This window comes from Triticum aestivum, chromosome 7A (genome assembly GCF_018294505.1).
Source record: "Triticum aestivum cultivar Chinese Spring chromosome 7A, IWGSC CS RefSeq v2.1, whole genome shotgun sequence".
Taxonomy (NCBI): Eukaryota; Viridiplantae; Streptophyta; class Magnoliopsida; order Poales; family Poaceae; genus Triticum; species Triticum aestivum.
In genome coordinates, this window is record NC_057812.1 from 24,092,519 (window position 1) to 24,118,478 (window position 25,960).

The 25,960-nt window shown below is 44.9% G+C and overlaps 1 protein-coding gene across 1 annotated transcript; it reads left to right on the forward strand.

Annotated features, from left to right (window-relative positions):
* The first annotated feature begins 23,656 nt into the window (after positions 1-23,656).
* LOC123152017 (uncharacterized) lies at positions 23,657-25,626 on the forward strand. The gene is made up of 2 exons (XM_044571628.1): positions 23,657-25,083; positions 25,344-25,626. The coding sequence occupies exons 1-2, from the start codon at positions 23,955-23,957 to the stop codon at positions 25,397-25,399; spliced, it is 1,185 nt and encodes a 394-aa protein (XP_044427563.1). The 5' UTR covers positions 23,657-23,954; the 3' UTR covers positions 25,400-25,626.
* The last annotated feature ends 334 nt before the right edge of the window (positions 25,627-25,960 follow it).

A 25,960-nucleotide genomic window follows, 5' to 3' on the forward strand; every position in this document is an offset into this window, starting at 1 on the left:
GGAACAAAGAGCATGCCAAGTTGTTGCGATGGCACAAAGAGGACCGTAAGTCGGACGGGGAGTTGAGACACACCGCAGATGGAACGCAATGGAGAAAGATCGACAGATGGTTCAAAGATTTTGCAGCTGACGCAAGGAACATAAGATTTGCTCTAAGTACGGATGGCATGAATCCTTTTGGCGAGCAGAGCTCCAGCCATAGCACCTGGCCCGTGACTCTATGCATCTACAACCTTCCTCCTTGGTTGTGCATGAAGCGGAAGTTCATTATGATGCCAGTGCTCATCCAAGGTCCGAAGCAACCCGGCAACGACATCGATGTGTACCTAAGGCCATTAGTTGATGAACTTTTACAGCTGTGGGGTGGTGTCCGTGTGTGGGATGAGCACAAACAAGAGGAATTTGACCTACGAGCGTTGCTTTTCGTAACCATCAACGATTGGCCTGCTCTTAGTAACCTTTCGGGACTGTCAAATAAGGGATACAATGCATGCACGCACTGCTTACATGAGACTGAAAGTGTACATTTGCCAAATTGTAAGAAGAACGTGTACCTTGGGCATCGTCGATTTCTTCCGAAAATTCATCCAGTAAGAAAGAAAGGCAAGCATTACAACGGCAAGGCAGATCACCGGCCGAAGCCTGCGGAACGCACTGGTGCTGAGGTATTTGATATGGTCAAGGATTTGAAAGTCATCTTTGGAAAGGGTCCTGGCGGACAATCAGTTCCGAAGGGAGCTGACGGGCACGCAGCCATGTGGAAGAAGAAATCTATATTCTGGGAGCTAGAATATTGGAAAGTCCTAGATGTCCGCTCTGCAATCGACGTGATGCACGTTACGAAGAATATTTGCGTGAACCTCCTAAGCTTCTTGGGCGTGTATGGGAAGACAAATGATACAAAGGAAGCACGGCAGGACCAGCAACGTTTGAAAGACCCTGATGACCGGCATCCGGAATGGTTTCAAGGTCGTGCCAGCTACGCTCTGACCAAAGAAGAGAAGGTCATCTTTTTTGAATGCCTGAGCAGTATGAAGGTCCCGTCTGGATTCTCGTCCAATATAAAGGGAATAATAAACATGGCGGAGAAAAAGTTCCAAAACCTGAAGTCTCACGACTGCCACGTGATTATGACGCAATTGCTTCCGATTGCTTTGAGGGGGCTCCTGCCGGAAAATGTTCGAGTAGCCATTGTGAAGCTATGTGCATTCCTCAATGCAATCTCTCAGAAGGTAATCAATCCAGAAGTTCTACCACGGTTACAGAACGATGTGATCCAATGTCTTGTCAGTTTCGAGTTGGTGTTCCCGCCATCCTTCTTCAATATTATGACGCACCTCCTGGTTCACCTAGTCGAAGAGATTTTCGTTCTCGGTCCTGTATTTCTACACAATATGTTCCCCTTCGAGAGGTTCATGGGAGTATTAAAGAAATATGTTCGTAACCGTGCTAGGCCAGAAGGAAGCATCGCCAAGGGCTATGGAAATGAGGAGGTAATTGAGTTTTGTGTTGACTTTGTTCCTGACCTTAAGCCGATTGGTCTTCCTCGATCGCGGCACGAGGGGAGACTAAGTGGAAAAGGCACGATCGGAAGGAAATCAACGATATGTATGGACGGCCATTCTCTGACTGAAGCACACCACACTGTACTGACCAATTCCAGCTTGGTGGCTCCGTACTTTGAGAAACACAAGAATATTTTACGTTCTGACAACCCGGGGAAGCCTGAATCCTGGATTAGGAAGGCCCACATGGAGACTTTCGGCAGTTGGTTGAGAAAACATTTAATGAATGACAATGATGTTGTAGATCAGCTGTACATGTTGGCCAAGACACCATCTTCGACTATAACGACTTTCCAAGGGTACGAGATAAATGGGAATACATTTTACACGATCGCCCAAGATAAAAAGAGCACCAACCAAAACAGTGGTGTCCGCTTTGATGCAGCAACCGAGAATGGGCAAGAGGTCACATATTATGGTTACATAGAGGAGATATGGGAACTTGACTATGGACCCTCCTTTAAGGTCCCTTTGTTCCGGTGCAAATGGTTCAAGCTAACAGGAGGTGGGGTAAAGGTGGACCAGCAATACGGAATGACAATGGTGGATTTCAACAATCTTGGTTACCTTGACGAACCATTCGTCCTAGCGAAAGATGTCGCTCAGGTTTTCTATGTGAAGGACATGAGTAGCAAACCGAGGAAACGGAAAGATAAGAAAACGATCAGTACATCATGCGATGATCCAAAGCGCCACATTGTTCTTTCAGGGAAAAGAAACATCGTGGGAGTGGAGGACAAGACAGACATGTCAGAAGATTATAATATGTTTGCTGAAATTCCGCCCTTCAAAGTGAACACCGACCCAAGCATTAAGTTAAATGATGAGGATGCTCCATGGATACGGCACAATCGTAAGCAAGCAGGGACACAAGGGAAGAAATGATGTGTAATAATTTATTGTACCAAACTTTGTTGAATGGATCATGTGAATTATATTACCCGTGATGTGTTTGGTGTCCATTTTCGAATGATTCGAGATACCACTGATGATACATGAAATTTGGAGTGATTTAGTCATACTGTCGTTGTACTGGTAGTCGTCGCCTTCTAAGTTGCCGCCGTCGTCGTCGCTGCTGTCGTCGCTGCTGTCGTCGCTGTCGTCGGGCGGCGCTCGTGGCTCGAACTGAGGGTAGCGCAGGCGGGGGATATCGCCGGCCGTGATGTAGTCCATGACGCTCTGCAGAGTCCGGCCATACCACCATAGCCGACGGCCGGCCTCGTGGAAGTTCCCAGGAGGCAGACCGTCCTCCTCATACCTGGCGAGCGCCCTCTCACGCCGATTGATGAAGAAGGCGTCCCAAGTATGCTGGTTATCGGGATGCCAGCGGGGATTCATCCGCTGCTCCGGCGTGAGGTCGAGGTAGTAGTGGTTCGTGATGGCCGCCCGGCGCGCAGTACCCTGAGGGACGGGAGGGACCGGCACGCCGCCGGCGCTTAGGCTCCAGCCGGTGGGGACGCGGTAGCCCGGTGGACAAGGGTAGTTCGAGGCGCAAAGTATGTAGTACCGTAGAATATGTGAAACTCCTTCAAAATTAAAATAAAGCACAAAAGAAATAAAACAATACAAATTAAACAGAAAACAATACAAATTAAAAAGAAAACAATACAAATTAAACAGAAAACAGGTTTGGGGGGGGGGCTAAAACCCTAAACCTGCGGCGGCCTTTAGTCGCGGTTGGCCAGACCAACCGCGACTAAAGGTTACCTTTAGTCGCGGGTCGCCTCCCCAACCGCGACGACTAAAGGGGGGGCACGGGAACGCAAAAAACCCGCCAAAAACCCTTTAGTCGCGGTTGGGCAGGCGACCCGCGACTAAAGGATGCCTTTAGTCGCGGGTCGCGTCGCCAACCGCGACTAAAGGGGGGGGGCTATAAATACAGGCTCCGATTCTCGTCTTCTCCGATTCCGATTCTCGCCTCGTCTCTGCCGCGCCCTCGACGCCGCCCGCCGTCGCCCTCGCCCTCGACGCCGCCCGCCGTCGCCCTCGCCCTCGACGCCGCCCGCCGTCGCCTCGCCCTCCGCGCGCGCGCCGCCGGCCGGCCTCGGTACTGCCGCCTCGCTCGCCCGCCCTCAACGCCGCCGACCGGCCTCCCTCGCCGCCCCCAGCATGTTCATCAATTTTTGGAAAAAGTTCACAAATTTTGGAAAAGTTCACAGAATGAAAAGGTTCACAAATTTGAAGAAATATAACAATTTTGGGAAAAGGTTCATCAATTTTGAAGAAAAGTTACCAAATTATAAAAAGTTCATCAATTTTTTAAAAAGTTCACAGAATGAAAAACAATTCTTCAATTTTGAAAAATGGTTCAGGAATTACAAAAAAAGTTCTTCAATTTTAAAAATGTTCACAAATTTGAAAAGTTGATCAGCCATGAAAAAAGATCATAAATTTTGGAAATAAAAGTTCATCAAGTTTGACATAAATTTGATTTTCTTTCGAAATGTACATCGATTTTTTAAAAAAAGTTCAGGATTTTGAAAAAAAGTTCACGTGTTTTGGAAAAAGAAGTGTCTGGAATCGGAAAAAGTTCACAGCTTGAAATAGTTTGTCAATTTAAGGGAAGTTCAAAAAATTTAGAATTTTATAAGAAAATTTGACGAAATTTGAAAGAGAAATAAAATCAAAAAATACATATAAAGTGAAAAAACAAAAAACAACAGAAAACCGGCCAAAGAAAAACAAAAAAATAAAATGGAGGGGGCGGCGAGGGGCGGCGAGGGGGCGGCGATGCGCGCGGTGTTTTTTTTGGGATCGAGAGGGGGCGGCGAGGGTTATACATGTGTGTTGTCCTCGCCTCCCTCTCCGTGACGCCGTCGTCTGCCGCCCCGTCTCGCGCTCTACCGCGACACCCTCTCCCACCCCTTCCTCGCCCCCTCCTTTTGCCACCGCCCTTTCGCCACCGCCACCGCCACCGCCCCCCTTCTTCACTTAATTAATTTGTTTTTACTACATGTTTTCAGGACTGACATAATGGCGGACGATAGAGCTGACCCGATTATGGACAACTATGATCCGGACGGTGAAGCACATATGTTCGGCATCATAAACGGCGATATTCTATATGTGCCGACCGGAGAAGAAGAAGATGATATCTCTTCTTATCTGAACCTTGACGGTGAAGATGAAGGGCGCCGTCAGCAAGATGATGCCGAACAAACGTCGATAAACGACGATCTTCAAATGGAAGTAGCAACCACCTCCGGCGCCGAGGTATATATATACATTGAGCCTCTGGTGATACAAACTAACTGATTTGAATAAATATGTGTGTACTAACGCGCGCGACTCTTTCTTATTTTAGCCCTCGGCCGGATCGTCGAAACAATCGAGTACGTCGTCAAAGCGTGGCGCAACCAAGACGATGAAACAAGGAGAAACATGCACCATCGAGGTTGTCGACAGTGCAACCGGCAGGCCGCTGGAGCCCCGCAAGAACGCCACCAAGTTTGTCAGCCAATGCGGAGCCATTGTTAGAGACAACGTCTCGATCACCGTCCAGGAGTGGAATGAGCCAAAGAAGGCACGAATTGATGGTTTCACTTTTGTCGATAAGAGAACAAAAAAAGATTGCTTCAAGAAGCTTATGGAACATTTCGTTCTACCTCCGGAATACAACAAATTCGATGAGGAGGGTAACAAGATTGAGGAAAACAAGGAGAGGAGGAGGCTAGTCAAACAGTTCGCTCTTCATAAGATGGCCGACGCATTCCGGAAATTCAAGCAAAATCTAGCCCATGACTTTGTCAAGCAGAACAAGACTCCGGATTTCAAAGGACAATATGAGAAACTGAAACATGATTGGCCAGAATTTGTGAAGCAAAAGAAATCGGAGCAGTTCATTCAAATATCGAAAAAAAATAAGGAAAATGCGGCTAAGAAGGAGTACAATCATGTTATGGGGCCAGGAGGGTATCGCATTTGGGTGCCTAGGTTGGAGAAGATGGAGAACGAGCTGAGGGCGCGAGGAATCCGTCCAGGTACGGAGGGATGGGACCCAAGGGCCAAAAGCTGGTGGTACGGGCATGGGGGAACGCTGAACCCGGAGACAGGGGAGTGTGTTTACCGGGGCAAATTAATTAAACCCACCCAAGCCCTTATTAACGCAATGAGGGATGCTCAACAGGGGAAGATCAAGTTCAACAGAGAGAACGACGCGCTGACAAAAGCCCTCGGGAATCCTGAACACGGAGGACGTGTACGAGGCATGGGGCACATTCCGTGGAAAATAGGGTTCCCCCAGAACGATGACCCGTACGGTTACAGAAGCCGTAAGAGAAAGATGGATCGGGAAGCAGATGTTGTGGCGCGGTTGGCATCGGAAATGGATGTGATGAAGAAAACCATGAGTGTACTAGTAGCCGAAAGAGATGCAGCTCGGGTGCAGCATGAAGATCATCCAGCGGATCTCGGAAGCCAGCAGCGGAGAAGCAGCGTGGCTTCCACGGAGGCCCCACCGGCTGGTGCAGATGCACCGACGATCGAAATTACTGCACCGGAGCCTCTGGTGGTCGAAATTACTGCACCGGAGCCTCTGGTGGTCGAAATTACTTCACCGGAGCCTCCTCGCTACCCCGTGGACGATATAAAGGAGATGAAAGAATGTCATCTGTATTATCCTATCGGGAACATGTCCATGAAGGTAGCCATCGGCAGTGCTTTACCATGTTTACCTGGAGCACTCCACCACAACAACCCCATTCAAGATGGCTATGCTCGTGTCACGGTGGAGGACATAGTCCAAGGGTTTGAGGACCTGGAGATTGACATTGCTACACCTGAAGGGGAGAAAAGACTTGGAGATGTCAAGCGCCATTTCATTCTATGGCAAAAGAAGTTTATCAAGTTTCCAGGCGAGGCGCCAAGGACAACAAGTCCACCCCCCTACGGTGGTGGTGGTGGCGGTGGCGGTGGTGGTGGTGGTGGTGGTGGTGGCGGTTCACCTACACCTCCGTCACGTCAGCCGACGCCGCCCCCCAGTCCACAACGTCCGGCGGGTGATCAGCCGCCGCCCCCCAGTCCTCGTCCGGCGGGTGATCAGACGCCGCCCCCCAATCCACCTCCGGCAAAGAAGCAGAAGCAGTCCTGGATTATTAACCCGGACCCTTATGTACCTAAGACCACAAAGGTACCGGAGCCATCACTGAAGCCTCTCCCCACAAGGCCTTGGGAACGTAGTGCCGAGGAAGTCGACGCGGCCGCGGCTGCTGATTTGGAGAAATGGAAGGCGGACTGCAAGAAGAAAAGAGAGCCCGAGCCCAAGCCAGTATTTTCTGATGAGCAAAAGAAGTGGGCTAAGTCATTTTTGAGCACACCGTCCCAAGCCGCGAAGAATCTGCCTAACGACTATGCACGTGAACTTCGCAGGCAGGCACTCATGTTCAAGGAGAACAAAGAGCGGGAGAAGGCCGAAAGTAAAAAAAGCGGGAAACAAGTTGCCCAGCTCGGGGAACAAAGTAAACAATCGATTGCCCCGCTTATAGTGGAAGCCTTCTGTCCGGATGCCCCCGAGATCATACAAGCTGCGGCAGCACAGGGATTGACTGTAACGAGTGCCAGAGAACAAGCGGCCAACTTAGGTATTACTCTTCGTGAACTGTTAGGCCTTGATGAGGCGCCAGTGAAGGAGGTAGTAATTACATATGTCAAGAATGGGCCTCTCGTCGAGCCTGCGCAGGAAAAGGATCTACCTCCACAAATGAAAGGTCTGCTGAAATGGTACAAGGGTTACATAAAAAATAAAAACGCCAAAGAATATATTTATGCGGAAGTTAGACATGAGCATCACTTCAAACATTACTATGTACAAATTGAACTGAGTGAATTGTTCCAGCTTTTCAATCTGCGCGAGCTCGATAAATCTATCATCAGTTGCTACGTTCTGTAAGTGATTTATTAATTTCTACCCCATCTCGTTCATATTGCCTGCACTATATATATGTCCTAACTATATTGTTGTGTCCGCTATTATACATGCAGAATGAAGATTAAGGAATGCAGAGTAAGGAACATCCATGATGTTGGGTTCATTGACCCACACATCGTTAATGGACATGTGTTGGAGCGTCACCCCGCCGACGTGGAGGCAGACCTGTGGCAGTTTCTTACAAAGCAGGAACTCAAAAGTGATATTCTATTTCCTTACCATTTTGGGTGAGTGTTTCTGTCTTGAGCACATTCTCTTTTGTTTACTCCATGCATGGTATGTGGCCGGCTAATCGATGAGTTATGCATGACGTACTGTGCATGTATCGTGTCCGCAGGTTCCACTGGATTCTGCTAGTAATTAAAGTTAACACCTCAGAATGTCTCGTCCACGACTCTGTGAATATGGATCCAAAGCTTTGGGGCGGCATGAGAAGAATGCTGCAGAAGTAATTATTTTCATTCATTTGCGCTCTATATCGATCGGCCTATTTCGTTCATTTCCTAATATCAAGTAACTAATAACTCTCTTGTTCATTTAATTTTCTTTGCCTCGTAGGGTTTGGAGACGGTTCGTAGATACAAAGGTCGGTGAATTCAAAAAAGAGCTAGAATTCAAAAGGTCAAAGGCTAAGAATGCTGGGGATATTCAGCCACCGGAGACCAATCTATGTGGATACTATGTCTGTGAGATGATCCGGAGATACACCTCTGAGCGGGTTCCGAGTGATACCAATGCTCAGAGGAATAACCTCCGGTGGATGCTTAGTCCAGAAGCTCGCTTCCGACCACTTCAAGAGGAACTAGCTGGATGGTTCAGCAGGGAAGTCCTCCATCCTAAAGGAGAACACTATTACGAGGACGTAGAACTTTATATGCATTAAATCATGTATGGAAACTTGTTCAAAATTGTATATGGTCATCCGATGATATTGAATATATATTGTATATTCCTCTTGAATTCTTTTTGGTTCTAATTTCAAATTTATTTGAAATTGTACATTCATATGCATGTATGTAGTACCGTAGAATATATGAAACTCCTTCAAAATTAAAATAAAGCACAAAAGAAATAAAACAATACAAATTAAACAGAAAACAGGTTTAGGGGGGGGGGCTAAAACCCTAAACCTGTGGCGGCCTTTAGTCGCGGTTGGCCAGAAGAACCGCGACTAAAGGTCCTCCGCCCCGACGGCCGCCTGGCGCCCACGTGGACGGGCCGTTAGTCGCGGTTCTTAAGCAGCCGCGACTAAAGGTGGGGGGCTTTAGTCGCGCTTATTTGGTCGCGGTTGCGCAACCGCGACTAATGGCAGTTGCGAACCGCGACCAAAGGCCTTTTTTCCACCAGTGGTACGTAGATCACACTCTCCCCTCGTTGCTATGCATCACATGATCTTGCGTGTGCGTAGGAAATTTTTTGAAATTACTACGTTCCCCAACAAAAATGACACATCTTTTCTGGGAGTTTGATCCAGTGACACACATTACTTTTTGTTTGATTAGATGACACATCTTTGATTGGCAACTTGATGAAATAGCACAAATAGAGTTTTTATCTCCTTTTTTCATGGATGGGCCTGCACTTCATAATTTGTAGGACGATTCTGCCCTTGCATCGACTCATCTGCCTGACTCAGCTTGGTTCCATTGATCCTACGAAACGACGCAGAGAAGGCCAGACGAGGCGATGCACAGGAAGAGGAAGCACTGCGCCGCCACGCCGGCTCCTACCCCGGTCCGCCAGGTCCCCAGCGCTTGCCTCGCCATGAATATTACCCGATGTGCTGCCATGTCCCCGCCGCCTCCTGTCCTGCTTCCTCTCCTCCCGCGAGGCTTCCGCCACTGTCACCGTGCTCATCGATGAACTCACAGGTGATACCCCATACTCAAAGAACAATGAACAACTACAGAGCTAGCAAGCAACAACGCCGAGAAGTAAGCACGGCGAGGCAGCAGCGCCGGAGAGGAGGCACAACACCGTAGCGCCGGAGAGGAGGCGCCGTAATTTTTTTTCAATTAATAAACACTTTGTTTGCATGGAGGATCGCCTAGTTCCATATTATGTGTCCATGCATGTACTGATCCAGGTCGGCCTCCCGTGCATCGTTCCGTTCGACCAGAAACATATCGATCGAACCAGGCAACGGGTCAATCGATGCCAGGGTAGAACCGTCCTAAAAATTATTAAGTGATGCCCCATAAGTGAAAAAGGAGAGACAAACTCTATTTGTGTCATTTCATCAAGATGCCAATCAAAGATGTGTCATCTAATCAAACAAAAAGTAATATGTGTCACTGGATCAAACTCTCAGGAAAGATGTGCCATTTTATCAATTTGCTCCCTAAGATAGCACCATTGTACATGCCCTAAGTAGTGATGCTTGTGTTGCTAGTTTGCCACCTAGGGCGTGTCTGAAACATGGACAGATGGACATTTCCAGGAGATCTCACTTGTGCGTGCCCCCTCCTCCTCGAGCTTGACTTTACACCAGTAGAGGTGGGGCTTGGCGGCCTGCCCATCTCGTCGCTGTGGAGATCGGCGTCCGGTGGTCAAGCTGCCCGGGCATCTCCTTGATCTTCACCTTGGCGGCGCTCCGGGCGGTGTTCTGCTGGCAAGGTCTTCTTGGCTTCACGTTGAGTTGAGTGCCCGTTGCACCGTTTGTATTGCAGTCGATTATCTATGTGCAGCACAAGCACTTACCCTGGGAATTTTTACAGTTGTTAAATCATCTTAGGGACAGTCTATTTAACACGTGCCTGAGAAAAAGGTTTCCATCAGCCACATTATTTTCCGACCATCGGATCAAGATCTAACGGCCTTCATCACGCTGTAGATTGTTCATCTTCTTCCTCCCGATGCAGAACCTTCTTCCCCCAACCTACCTTCACCCCTGGCGGCCGGCGGGCGCTACCAGGCACCACCTCGCCGCTCCGCCCTCCCCTAAACCTCTCCCCACCGCGGTTGTTGGCCATCGCCCCGACCATCCCTCTAAGCCCCATCCCACTGGAAAAAACTTCTGGCGATCCCCCCACCCCCCACCCATAGGATAGATAATGGGGTTGTCACTCCCCCTAGTGAGGCCATGACTTCCCAAAAGACAGATGGTGGGCTATGGCTTTCTCCGGCGAGGTCCATCTTCTTTGGCGAGCTCGGGATGAACTAGAATAGGTAATTGACGCAAATAAAATTGTCAAGGGCCTGAGATATAGCAAAATCGGTCATCTTATACTACTACCTACGAGGTAGAGCAATCAACATACCGTTGGTTAACTTTTCTAAAAGAGAAAGATAAACGCTTTTTTCCGGACGTATACCTACCTGTCTTTCCGTGTCTCAGTTCTGGTGTGGGTTGTTGAGGCGACATGAGCCAGACTGACACGCGAGCTGGGCCGGGTGTGTGAATTCCTCATTGTAAGCCTTCGGGCAGCTACAACGCTAACGTAGTTCTCCCGCTGACGACCTAAGCGATGCAAAGCGCGCAGTTCCTATTCGGTGCTCAAGGCGCCCGTTTAGGCCTTCTTTGATTTAGAGAAATTTCATAGGAATTTTAGAGGGATTCTTATAGTATTTTTTCCTTTAGAGCCCTTTGGTTTATAGGAATGGATTCCTATTCCTACATAGGATTGGTTCATATCCTCCATATTTCATAGGAAAATAAAAAAAAGGCTAGACTCAATGGAAAATTTTCTTTGGTGTCAACCAAATGGCATCTTGTTTCCCATTCCTACTCATAGGATTTGAGATACATGTCATCTCATTTCCTACAAGATTTCTATTCCTATGATAATCCTATCCTATGAACCAAAAGGGTTATTGGTCGATTCATTCGGTAGCTTTAACTGGGTGGCCCAAAACATGTCTCGCTACACCACTCTTGAGAACGTTCTAGAAGGTTACCCTAGTTTTCAGGTTGTTTTTCTTTGGTTTTCGTTTTCACCCGGATTTCTTGGTTTTAGTTTCATTTTAGTTAGTTTTTTGTTTTTAATTGTTTATTTTCCTTTTTCATTTTTTCGGAAGTCAACTATCTTTGACAATGTTCATGGTCAACGACCATGGTCAACAATGTGATGATCAATCGAGGGAACGCCCACGTTGTTGGGCCGGCCCATGAGAGTGGGCCGTGTGAGAGTTGGCTGGATAACTGGCGCATAAGGTGTCGTATAGGAGCTCTCTTCCAGATCTGGCCCGCGACCATGGGTGGCGACTATGCGGCTATCCTTGCTGCGAGGCTGGCGTGGTTGTGGTGATTACGGTGGTGAGGTTGGCGTGGTTGCCTGTTGCTTCATGTGCGTGACATCAACAGTCTGCGGCTCTGTGCGCATCACTTGGGCACCAGGGCGGCAGCCCTGGACATGGCGGGGTTGGCCTCCTCCTTTCACCGGAGGTGGGTATCATGATATGGTTGATCTTGGGATCTCATGTATCACAAAATAATCTGCCAGGTGGTGGACCTAGTGGTCTTCACGCAAAGTCACCGGTCTACCTGCGATTAGTCCTCTTTGATCTGGCCATCGATGAGTTTCAGACTTCTCCATCGAGGGAAAACAAGGACTGGCATATATGGCGCTCTTTGGACACCTTGCTTGGATAGGGTCCAGTCGTGTGCACCCGCGACATCAACATAACCAGCTTCACTGGGGTATCGCGAAATGCTGTTTTTGTTGATACCTTGGGACATGTTTGCACCAAGATTTCCAAGGGATCAACACATGCGGAGGATGCCATGGCGTGACTGGAGGACCTTCAAGTGGCGAAGGCGGGGTCTTGGATGCAATGAAGACTTTGCTTCGCAGGAAGTGGTTCAGACTTGGCTTGCAGGATATGTTCCCGTTCAGACAAGGCATGAGTTTCCTGTGAGCCTGGTGGTACGTGACTTATAGTAGTAGCCTCCGCAAGTGGGGGCTGCAGCATTGAAGGACTTTATTTGTTGGTGGTGCTCCTTTGAGTACCGAGTCGTGATTTCAGGGTGAAAACCCAAGGTCTGGCCTTTATTGGTTGTGCCTGGCAGTGGCCTTGTTGAAGGCATTGTTTTGGGAATGCGGTTTTTCTCCAGGGTGAAAACCTACGATCTTTAATTGGGTAACAACAACACTTGTGCACTGTTTCCTTCATAGAGGCGTTACTTTTGTATAACCTTCTTCTTTCTATTCCGGGTGTTGTCTTTGGTGGTGGTTAGAGCGCTGATACCGCGGGAGATTGATCAGCGTGGCAGGGTCTTTTTTCTCTTTTTTCCTTTTTTCGGCTGCATGTATCCTGAATGTTTTAGGCATCTTGTCTATACCCCTATATAGTGTGGGAATAACTTTTGCTATCAGCCGTTGGATGTGCTCAATCCGACGACTGTGAATTGGCAAATCCAGGAGCTGCTGGCCGTCAGATCAAGTCATGTGCTGCACAAGATCCTTCCACGTGGACATGAGTGAAAAGTTGAATTCGTCGCGCGCACGCTTTATAGGGACTCCAAGGCGCGCAACTGTAGTCTGGAACCAACTGGAAGCTCCACCGACAAAATTACCTCGACTGTTCCGCCGCGTAACTGCTCATACCACCGCCAAGCTCATCCCCTTTGTCGATCCGTGTTTCCTAAACCGAATCAAACCACCCCATCAATCGCACATCCGTCACACCTTAATCCCCACCCTTCCAATCGCTTCTCCTTCTCCCTCTCCCTCTCCCTCACCAATCCGATCCTTGGATCCGGTCAGCAGATCGCGCTACGCTCCTCCCTCTACCTCGCCACTCCAGCCGGGGCATCAATTCGCGCTAACCTCCTGTCATCATTGAGCTGCTCTAGGCGTTTATTCTCAAACACAAATCCGGTGTGCTGGGTGTCTTCTCGCCCACTACAATATCCCGTGGATATAGGAGGGATCGTTGGAGAGCTGCACGGGTGCTACTGGAATTTGGACCACGCACTACCGTACTGGCCATATATCATTCAATTTCACCAAGTTGAGGAACAGGTATCGTATAATACTTCTGGTATTATAGCCAGTTTTTCTTGACTTATTGATTTGTGTCTTCCGATCCTACTTAAATCAAATAATGTTTCGCATTATAATTTTTGACCACCAACTGTTTGTGTTTATGTGCACAAAGCCTTTTGTTTTTCTACATTGATGATTTGTACAATCCAGTCAAGGGGATATCAAATAATGCAAATATCCTAAATTTCGACCTTCAAGTGTTTGTGTTTATGTCTATAAGCTTTTTGGTTTTTTAAGTCCGATCTTATATGTTGCCATACAAGATAAAACTATGAGAATCTCACATTGAACAATTTTTTGATGGTATACTTTGTCATGCAGCGACTCGATTTAATTTGTGTAAGATCAGAACTCGTATATGAGGGCAGGCAAGGAAAACTTAAACAATCAATTACCAAGGTCGCTTGGATTACAAGCACATGATCCATTTAGAGATATCACTAATGTGGCTGATTGCCGACAATCATTGAAAGATAAATCTGGTATGGAGTTTGTCTCATATGATACTTCTTTTTCTAAAAGTATGTACACATGAACAATTATAACTTAGTAAATTAGTGTTCACAGGTTGTGTCCAAGCATCCTCTTCAGCACAAGGTTTTGTTCAGTCTGTGGGCGATTCTGTTGCTAGAACTCAGCATTCGGTAAATCCATTTGCTGTATATAGTGATCATAATACTTCCTCAATTGAGTGTAGCGGTGCTGGTCCAACAAATGCTCTTGAGAAAAAAGCGTTATAATAATCGGGAAAGATACTTGCGTATGACTCCAGAACAGCGTGATGTCTATCTGCAAAGAAATCGCGAGTACAAACGGAGTAGGAGGCAAAATCATGATACATATAGCGACGGTATGCAATCTGCAGTTAGCCATACCAGTAGAAGTAGCAATGGTGGAACAAACTCATCAACTCAAACAAGTAAAAAAACAAAAGGTATTTTTTTAATTTAATTGGTATTATTTCTTTGTTGATAATATCATTGTAAATGGTGTAATCCGGTGTTTCCTGGGTACAGTTTAACGAGTTAATAAATGATAATTATGTCCAAGAAAACTTTCAAAACATGTATGCTTCAATATTTAATCCTTCTCTCACCATGCAACTTTTTTTTACATCAATACAGTGGCCGCAACTGGAGATCCAAGCATGCCTCCATCTGATAAAATTATCTTTCAAGAAAGTTTAGTCAACCCAGTTATTGGAAGGCAGATCATGTTAAATCCATCTGTTTTATCGACATCACATTGCACTTCTGAAACTACTGTTTCGCAAAAGCAGATACCGACAACATACTTGATTAATAGTGGTGAGGACAATATAAGAAGATCGTCTGATGGTGCGAGTTGTAGCACTGCTACACAATCTTCTATGTATAGAAAAAGGAGATGTGGTCATGTGTCGACAATTGTTGGTAAAGATAAGCAGGCAGCAACATACTTGGACATGGGAAATGATTATAAGAGAAGAAGACTGTCTAATGGGGGTTATAGCAGTGCTTCACAATTTTCGTGTGGTACTGCATGTTGTATCACTGCACAAAAGGAAAATGGATATACATGTGACTTGCTTGACCAATATGTTCCTGTGCAAATGCAACACCATGTCACCGGAGAACAAGAAGACCATGACAACACCATTTACATGCCAAGGGATAATTTTCCTGCTGTACAGGGTAAGTAACTTCTAAGCTATGGAACAACAATTTTGGTTTCTGTATCTATCTTTGATATATTGTATATTTCTGATTCTGTTTTTATATAAACTAACACGTCTAATTTCCGTGAAATGATATTATAGATGAAACTAGGCAAGATGAAGATATGGCTGAAAACAGTGATGAAGATGAAGAAGGAAATGTATTCCTTGGACAAGGTAAAAAAATAAGTATGTGTATATTATTTGATAAAAACAATATAATATATTTATCATCACTGTATTAATATTTTATTTTTAAAACAATGGCAGGTTTTGAATATCTTTCATATCGAGAACTAAACCCTGATATTCGTGGAACACAAGTTGACCTGTACGACCGTATATATCAAAATTTACCCGCTGGTCATCATGTTCTGAAGCCAATGCCTAATTGCATTCATTGCAATGCTAAAAGGTTCCAGTTTGAGAAACCAACATTTTGTTGCATGGGCGGAAGGGTCAAGATAGTAATACCCCATGTTCCTGCTGAAATGCGTCGACTGTACACGAGCCAAGATCCAGAAGCAAAGTACTTCCAAGATAACATACGGTACTTCAATTCTCACTTCTCTTTTACCTCACTTGGTGTTATTTTGGACCAACGATATTGCAATAAAAGGTCTGGTGTATACACTTTCTGTGCACAAGGACAAATTTATCACCGAATCGACCAATTGGTTCCAATGGAAGATGGGCCCAAGCATTTACAATTATACTTTTATGACACAGATGCAGATTTGCAGCATAGGTTTTGTCACTCACCTAATCTTGGGGCTCTTATTAAAAAATGGGTGCGTATACTTTCATCAAATCCATACGCCCAAACATTTCGAAGCCTTGGTTCAGTGTCAAGTCTTGATGAGTACAAAATTGAGCTGAACACAAGCATTTCTTTAGATCAGCGGGTATATAATGCACCTACCGCGTCACAAGTAGCAGCAATCTGGGTAGAGGGAAATGACCCCCAATGCCATTTTGACAAGAGCATTATGGTATATGGAAAATCAGATAATCCACAATACATAAGAGGGTACCATGGTTGTTATGATCCACTATCTTACCCACTATTTTTCCCTAACGGGGAAGTTGGGTGGAACTTGAGTATTCAAAAAGTGGGAGCACATTCTGTTATTAATATTAGTCATGAAGAAAAAGAATTGAGCGAAGAAGGTAAAATGCATTTTCTTATGATAATCGAGTAGTCATTCTAAAATTAATGTTTTAAAATAATGTATTTTCTTAAGATAAATATTCCCTATCATAAGAAGGTAAAATGCATTTTCTTATGATAATTAAGAAGGTAAAATGCATTTTCCCTATCATGCATTTTCTTATGATAAATATTCTTTTTTCCCTATATATAGGGCTGGATTGCAATTTTGGTCCATGTGTTTCACCAAGGGAATATTATTGTTATAAACTGCAAATTCGGGATGGGGAATTTAATGTCTTACTCTATGGAAAGCGACTTACGCAACAATATATTGTTGATATGTACATTAAGATTGAATCCATAAGATTAGCATTTTATTTGAAGCCATCAATCAGAGACTCATACGAGCAGATTTGTATCAAGGACTGGTTGATAGTGTTGTAGCTGGCGAGACACGTGCATGCATGATAGGCAAGCGCATTGTGCTTCCTCCCACTTTCATTGGGGGTCCACGGGACATCCGTCGGAGGTATCTAGACGCCATGGCTTTGGTCCAACGATTTGGAAAACCAGATATATTTCTTACAATGACATGCAATCCAAATTGGGAAGAGATAATAAAAGAGTTGGAACCAGGCCAGTTACCACAAGATCGACCAGATTTAGTGGCACGAGTCTTTAAGGCTAAACTAGAGGATCTTAAGGACCTTATATTCAAGAAGAATTTTTTTGGTGAAGTTGCCGCTCATGTTCATGTGATTGAGTTTCAGAAGAGAGGGCTACCACAAGCACATTTTTTAATAATTCTAAAGTTGTCTTACAAACTAAATAACCCTGACCAGTATGATCAGATTATTTCAGCTGAGATCCCTGATAGAGATAAGTACCCTTTGTTACATGATTTAGTTATTAAACACATGCTCCATGGACCATGTGGTGTTCTCAACAGTAAAAACCTCTGCATGCAAGATGGAAAGTGTAGATACCATTATCCCCGTCCGTTCTCAGAGGCTACATTCCAGGGAGAGGACTCATATCCAGTCTATAGACGTAGGGATGATGGTCATCGAGTTCATATCAGGGGTGCTCTTTTGGATAATAGATGGGTTGTGCCATACAATCCGTACCTACTTATGAGATACAATTGCCATATAAATCTTGAAGTTTGCTCCAGCATCAAGGCTGTAAAATATTTATTCAAGTACATCTATAAGGGTCATGACCGTGCCTCTTTTATCGTACAAGCTGCAGGAGATGTAGTTATTGATGAAATTCGTGAGTATAGAGATGCAAGATTTATATCACCTCCGGAGGCAATATGGAGGATTTATTCCTTCAATCTCAGTGAGATGCATCCTTCTGTTTTACAATTACAGGTGCATTTGCCAAACATGCATGTGTTGTGTTATAAGGGTTCTGATAACTTAGAGAGTGTGATAAGGCGGGAATCATCTTCTAAGACCATGCTTACTGAGTTTTTCAGGATGAATACAATTGATAATTATGCTAGAAATTTTTTATATAAGAAATTCCCCGAGTTCTATGTATGGGACAAAGCCCATAAGAGATGGAAACGTCGTGTGAAGAGAACTCAAGTAGGTAGGCTTGTGGCTGCTCACCCCGCAGAAGGAGAGCGTTATTACTTGAGAGTGTTGCTAAATCATGTGAGGGGGCCTACGTCATTTGAGGATTTGCGTACTGTTGGAGGTATTGTTTTCTCAACATTCAGAGAGGCTGCAGAAAAGAGAGGCCTTATTGAAGCAGATGAAAGTATTTCTGACTGTCTCACTGAAGCTGCAACATTTCAGATGCCATCTGCACTTAGAAGACTCTTTGCAACCATTTTGGTTTTCTGTGAGGTGACAAATGTTCGTGCATTATGGGAAAAACACTTTGAGGCGATGTGTGATGATTTTCAAAAGGAGGGCATAACTAATGAATCAATTGAACAAATGGTCCTTAGAGATATTGGTGATTTGTTATATTCTATGGGGAAGGACATCAGGATATTTGACCTTCCAGAATTAGTGGATACTGATGATTTGGAGAGCTTAAATAGGAGAGAATTATCCGAGGAACTATCTATTACAGTTGCTAAAGAGGACTTAGAGTTGTACACAAGCCTAAATAGTGAGCAACGACTTGCTTTTGATGAGATAATGGACCATGTATTGCACAACAAGTGTAAAGTATTCTTTATCGATGGTCCAGGAGGTACAGAAAAGACATATTTATATAAAGCTTTATTGGCTAAAGTGCGCTCTATGGGACTAATAACCATCGCAACAGCAACGTCTGGTATTGCAGCTTCTATTTTGCCCGGTGGTAGAACTGCTCATTCCAGATTTAAAGTACCAATAAATATTCAAGAAGATATTGTTTGCAACTTTAGTAAGAAAAGTGGGACTGCAGAATTACTTCGAAGAGCATCTCTAATAGTTTGGGATGAAGTTGTTATGACAAAACGACAAGCTGTCGAGGCACTTGATAGATCCCTCCAGGATATTACAGGTTGTACATCACCATTTGGAGGAAAAGTAGTAGTGTTTGGAGGAGATTTCAGACAAGTCCTTCCTGTTGTTAGGCATGGCACTAAAGCGCAGATTATAAATGCTACACTCCAAAAGTCTTATCTCTGGAAGGATATAAAACAAATAAAACTCCGCCGCAATATGAGAGCACAGTCTGATCCATGGTTCTCAGATTTTCTTATGAGAATTGGAAATGGCACTGAAGAATCGATTGGTGAAGATTATGTGTGTCTACCAGAAGAAATAGTTGTGAGATATACAGATTCAAAAACCTCCATCAACAACTTAATCGATGATGTCTTTCCTTCACTTTACCAGAATGGAGGATTAACTTCTTATATTAGTTCCCGTGCTATTCTTTCCACTAAAAATGAGTATGTCGATGAATTAAACGGGATGCTTATAAAGCGGTTTCCCGGGGAAGAAAAAGTCTACTATAGCTTTGATTCAGCAGTGGATGACACACAAAATCACTACCCACCTGAATTCTTGAATTCTCTCACACCTAATGGCCTGCCTCCACATGTACTCAGATTGAAGATCAATTGTCCTGTGATATTGATTCGCAATTTGGATCCATCTAATGGGCTATGCAACGGCACGAGGCTTATTATTAAGGCATTTCAAGATAATGCTATTGATGCAGAAATTATAGGAGGACACCATGCTGGAAAGCGAGTATTTCTTCCCCGAATTCCTCTCTACCCCTCTGAAGATGATGTGCTTCCCTTTAAGTTTAAAAGAAAGCAATTTCCTATCCGCCTTAGCTTTGCAATGACAATCAATAAAGCACAGGGTCAAACCATTCCAAATGTTGGCATCTACCTTCCAGAACCTGTGTTCTCTCATGGCCAACTGTATGTTGCTTTGTCTAGAGGAGTATCAAGGCATACAACAAGAATACTTGCCAAGCCAAGCAAGGACATCGACCCATCAGGGAAAAGTACAAAAAATATTGTCTATAAGGATGTTTTGTTATGTTAAATCCACAAAGTGCTCCAAGTACACGAGCATGGTTTTCTTTGTTTCATTACACCCTATTGTTAACGTGCATAGGTATGTTGATCACCATTTAACTTTGGACTAGGAGGAAGCATTCTATTCATTTTCCATTCAATTTTTTAACATGATATTACTTCTGAATGTTTTTGCAAATTGCAGAGTAGCTGATCTTGGACTGGGTGGCGCTTCAGGTACTTGGGCGTGTGTGAACCATGGATTTGCAGGAAGAGATGTATTTTTAGGATAATAAATGATGCAGAGTGTGTGAACCTGTACAGTATGATCTTTAGTGTAGCCGGAGTCTTGGTGAGGGTAATGTGAACCAATGCAAAGCAATAGGTTCTTCCTAAATAGCACTTGACACTTTTTCGTGCTTTTTGGAGCTAGGAATAGTTTAGCTCTGTATGTGCCATTTTTTTTCTTGTACTAGATGACATCCCTGATGGCACCAGGTGGATTGTCTTTGAAGATTGTAATATGTTTAGCAGTGTGTTGTAGTAAAGCTTTCTCCTTTGTGTAAAAAATTAGTTAACCTTCTGCTCTTATTATTGAGTGGCATTGCCATGCTGGTCAAACTACTTTATGTGAGTGAAATCCCAAACTGGGCAAACTTTCTTGTGTCATGTTTCACTGAATATGAACAATACACACCAAGCACATTGCACGTATAGGCAGAATCACTGGTATTTCCAGTGCACATTACAGAGTAGGATGACGTTAATGACTCATCAACCACACTTGTAAATTATTACCATTTTCTTCATTGCGAGTAGTGCATATGACAGTTCTCTTTCATTGCATATTTGGAGTAATTCTCCACATGACGCAGAAACAACCCACGCACACAAAAGAAACGTTAAAACTTCAGCTATAAGGAGCACTTCTGTAACTCTGTAAGCTTCAAAACCCCTTGCTCTCTGCTGTATCATCCGACAGTGTGGTGGTCCGATCTCCACACTCAAGGTGCTTCATAATGAGCCAGCCAGAGGTACTACTTCTTGCGCTCTGCTTGGCTTCGGGATGGCAGGTGGCGCGACGCGGTAGTAAAAAGTGCAAACAGTTCCTGCAACCTTTAACAACCTGAAATTCAGAATGTTAAATTACTTTCAGAACAATACCATGCCTCACACGGAGAGGTCACATGACCCTCGGTTGTCGTCCAAGTCCACGTGAGGGGGGCGTTGTCCCTGAGCAGCCGACCGAAGGGCGAGCAGCGGCTTCTCGCCCAGAGGTGTAGACCGGCGGCGAGATAGGATTCGCCCATAGCAGTACAGCCCGGGAGGGAAGGCGCTGCAGACGAGGGTGGCGGAGGTGGTAGTCAAGGAGGCGGCGACGCTGGTTATTGCTGCCGGTGGTTTTTTGAATATAAACGCTGACGAACTTGCGTCGATCCGATCTGAGAGAGGGCGAGAACTCAACCCTGATCGAGAACTAGAGGAGGAAAGTGGATCGGGTGAAGACGAATGCGAGAGATGGGTGCCTGCCTTTTTTTTGCCTGTTGGGTTGGGCTACGCGAACATGGGCTATGTGTGTGTCTGGTTTAGTGGCGTGATGAGTTGAAGCATCTCAAAAAACAACTAGGAGTTTTTATTTTTTTTCTTGCGTCGAATAGAAAAAAAAACTAAATGTGTGAAGCATACAATAAAAAAACTGAATTTTGTAGGGTCAAAAGAAATCTGAAGCTTACTACATGTCATTTTATTTTTGTGAACTCATTGGTTCAGTTATTTTATTTTCATTTATTACAAAAATTGCAGGGAAGACTGCATACAAAAGACCCAAAATGGTCGGATCATTCCCCTAACCGTGCACAATCGGGAGCTACATGCACCGGGCAGCCTTTTTCTTATCTATGTGATAAGTAATTTTGATGATCAATAAATGAAAACCTTCCTCTAAAAACTATTGTTTTAGATGGATGAACCACTCTTTTGGTATGATCACATATAGTACTTGATTGAATTGATGGTGACGTGCACGTGCACACTTACTAGTTGGTGTAGAGGCTAGATGTAATTGATATTTACTTGACATTAATATAATCCTCTTGTCAAAAAAATTACACTTGCATTGGCCATGTTTAAATTAATTTTCTCAAAAAGGGGGTTGGGTATGTTATTGGATTCAGTCTTGCAAGTAATAAACCGTAGTGACAGAAAATGGAAAATGATTTATTGTGTTGCTGTCACTAAGGATAAAAAGATAGTTGAGTAGTTGTCCTTTCAAGGCAGGGTGAAGACAATATAGTATCTACATCATGTCATCACACTTATTGTAATATTCAGTTTTACTTAATACTTTTGATATGCATGCTGGATAGCGGTCTTGGCGTAGAGCATTAGCTATAGATGGAGATGGATAACGGTGTATGAATATTTAGACATGTTGCCTATATAGAATTATGCCATGTATAGTCATATTCAAAATAGCAATTTAATCAATAGACAACTGAATTTGCTCAGCAGTGAAACTCTGGTCCCAATCCATTCTTCTTCATTGCTTTCAACCTCGACCAAACATTCTTTGCAATTCCTTGCTTTTTTATTTCTTTTGCTTCAATCACTACTTTCAAATACAAGTTGTTTTAGTCCTCGTAACTAGCAAGCTAGTAAGACTGACAATCTTACCAGTTTTGATGTGGGCCGACGCAAGTTCCATATTGTGCGTGTGTGTGTGTGTGCATGTACTGATCATTGCTAGCAATTCAAAGCTCCTACTAGTGAAGGATCCTCTTGAGTGAAATTGCTACGTGCCTACAAACAGTCGGGGCCCAATACCTTCCTGGATTAGAGGAAGCACGGGCCATAGTAGTGTCTACCACCGGTACTATTTTTCAAATTTTTAGTGTTAGTGTTTTAGTGTTTTGTGTTTAGAGTTATGGTCCAAATTTTTCTGCATTAAAGGTAAATCATCAGAGCGTGTAAAAGTTTGACACTTTATATAGTTACCTTGATATTTTTAGGGCTTTAAATGAATTTCTAGGTATATAAGGGAGGTAATGGTATTTGAATCTATCATTTAATAGAGGTGTGCCCTTTTGGGCCCCGCCATCGGTACTCTATTTTTTTTAATGTTAGTACTTTAGTGTTCTGTGTTTAGGGTTATGGTACATTTTTTTCAACATTAAAGGTAAATCATCAGAAGTTCCTGTAAAAGTTTGACACTTTGTATGGTTACTTTGTATGATTTTGAAAACTTGTTTGCTTTTAAACCTCATAGTTTCCCTTCGAAACTCTGATTCTTTCTCAGAGATGCTTCGGTTTGTAAGTGAAGCACAGCACAATTTTTTTGTAGCTCTCTCAAATTTTTACCACACCTTATAGGGGCCATACCATGACATTATGCCAAGTTTCATTATTGTTACAATTTATTTACACTTGTAAAAAAACAAAAAATAAGTTACCTCCATTAAATACATAGAAATTTCATATATTGCACTAAAAATAGAGAACTAAAATTAAAGATTGCCAAAGGTTTTACATGAAATTTCAAATATTGTACCATGAACCCAATAAAACATTGGTCGATAACTCTAACAGAAAAAAATACTAAACACCACGAAAACACAATTATTCAAACCTAATTTTTTTCATCGGTAGCAGGCCTTAGAAAAACGCTTGCACTGATAAAATATTACTTACCAGGGTCGCCTTTTGGGCTAACAGCTACTGGGGAACACTGGGCTCAAATGCAGCCCACACTTGGCCCAAACGTTGCCCTAACCCCTCCCGTATCTCACTTTCTCCCCCAGCCTCCCCTTGGAAAAAAGAACAAAACTTTCTCCCCCAGCCGCCGTCCGGCCGTCTCCGTCCTCCCCGATCCTCTCTCCTTCCTCCGCCTGCCCGGCGGCGCCCTCTCTCTTCGCCGGCCATTACTTAGCTGATTGTCTGACTCGAACCCGAAGAGAGGCACTGCCCACGTCTCAATCCCCTCCGTCCTCGCCGATCCCCTCCTTCCTCCGCCCGCCATTACTTAGCTGAGTGTCTGACTCGAACCCCAAGAGAGCCACTGCCCACGTCTCAATCCCCGCCCACCGGTCCAAACTATTCCCCTCCCGGAACCCTCCCTCGCCTCCACCGACCGGCCGGCCGACCATGCCGCAGCTGCCGGACGAGCTCGTGGAGGAGGTCTTCCTCCGCCTCCCGCCGGACGAGCCCGCGGCGCTCGTGCGGGCCTCCCTCGCCAGCAAGCCCTGGCTCGCCCTCCTCACCGGCCCCGCCTTCCGCGGCCGCTACCGCGAGTTCCACGGCGCTCCCCCGATGCTGGGCTTCCTCTACTCGCGGCTCGACGGCTCCGGCGCCCCACGCCTCGTCTCCACCTCCAAGTTCTGCGCGCGCATTCCGGATTTCACCGAGCCCACGCACCAACGGTTTGATGCACGGGACTGCCGCCATGGCCGTGTTCTTCTTGGGAACAATGACTATTGTACCCCGGTGCTCCTTGTTTGGGACCCCATGACGGGCTGCACTCGGGAGCTGGACGGGTCTTGCTTGCCCGATAGCTTCGAGCTCGCCGTGCTCTGCGCCGTGAGCGGCTGCGACCACCGCGCGTGTCACGCGGCCCCCTTCAGAGTGGTCTGCGTCGGCCTGAACTACAGTGAAGAGGGTGAGTGCGTTGCGGTCGCGTGTGTGTCCTCGCCGGACACAGGTGACTGGAGCAAACCGTGCCCTGATTTTTGGTCTGAGTGGGATGAGCGGTGCCCTGGTCTTGATCTTGTTGCAGCAGCTGATGCATTCATGCGGCCAATGCCCTCTGTCCTCGTCAACGGCGCACTTCACTTCCTGCTTGGGTACGAAAATGATAATGCCCGTGTAGGAATTCTCAAGTACAGCTTGAGCTCTGATTCGTTATCGTTGATTGATGCGCCGCTTGTCGAGTCTGTTGTTTTTCATGACCCTATGCTCATGGCAATGAAGGATGGCACTTTGGGGTTTGCACATCTGGACAGGTTAATTCTCTACGTTTGGTCCAGAAAAATAGATTCCGATGGAGGTGCCTCATGGGCTCGTGGTACAGTCGTGCATCTCAAGTGCCTTCTCCCTATGGAAGATCCCAAGAGCGAACCTATACTGATTGGGTCTGTGGAGGGCGGTGATATCATTTTCGTGAACACGGATCTTGGCGTCTACCAGATTGATCTCAAGACACTAGAGTGTAAGGAGCTAATGAAGGGACGAAACTTCTATTCTTTGATTCCGTACATGAGCTTCTACAATCCGCCAGGTATCTATATGCCTTTCTTCTTTTATGATTCATGAGCAACTCTTAGCTAGCTAGGTAACTATTTATCAGTTAGTGGAGTCATCAAAACATTGATGCCTAATCAGATTGAAAATTGTGTTTGAAATTTGCTTCAACAAATTTGAATTCCAATGTAATAATTGATGGTTACTATTTTTTATGCTTTCTTAATTGGCAATTTATATGATATAGTATCATGTCATATCCATTGAAGAATCACATGGATAAAACTGTGTTTGCAGAAAGGGTGATCCCTGGTGATGCGGCACGTCGAGAATGCACGGTCGAGTATGCATGATGCTACTACTCATCAACAAGTAACGTGGCAACTTGGAGGCATATGGTGTGATGAACTATTTCACTACTTAGTAGCCCTTTTGGTGCAGTGGTGCCTGCATGATTTCTCATGTTAGTGTTGGCTTTTGTCTGTTAGTTTGGCAGTTTCCCCGCATCGTTCGCGTGTCAGTGGGTGAATTAACTATCTTGTAGGGAAACATTAATTTCTTGCATCCATGTGAACCGTTGTTAAATATTTTTTTGTCGTGGTTTTAGTTCAAAGAATTATGGAACGGAGGGAGTAATAGTGTGGCATCTGGCATGTGCTTGCGGCGTGGGCCCGGGCCTGGGCTGTCAGGTCTCAGGTGACTTAGAAATCTGACTGTGGTTTAGCTTCGTTTTGTAAAAGAGAAATGTGATTCTGACATCTGAATTGACCATGCACGGCTCAAGTACTAATTTGGTGTCGAGCGGTTAATCTTGGCCACCGGTTAGACTAGACTAGTTGGTTTTAACGTCGGTGGTTATGGCACCGCTTATATTCCGGGAAGTGTCGCTTTATTCATCAGCAGTTGAAGAGTGA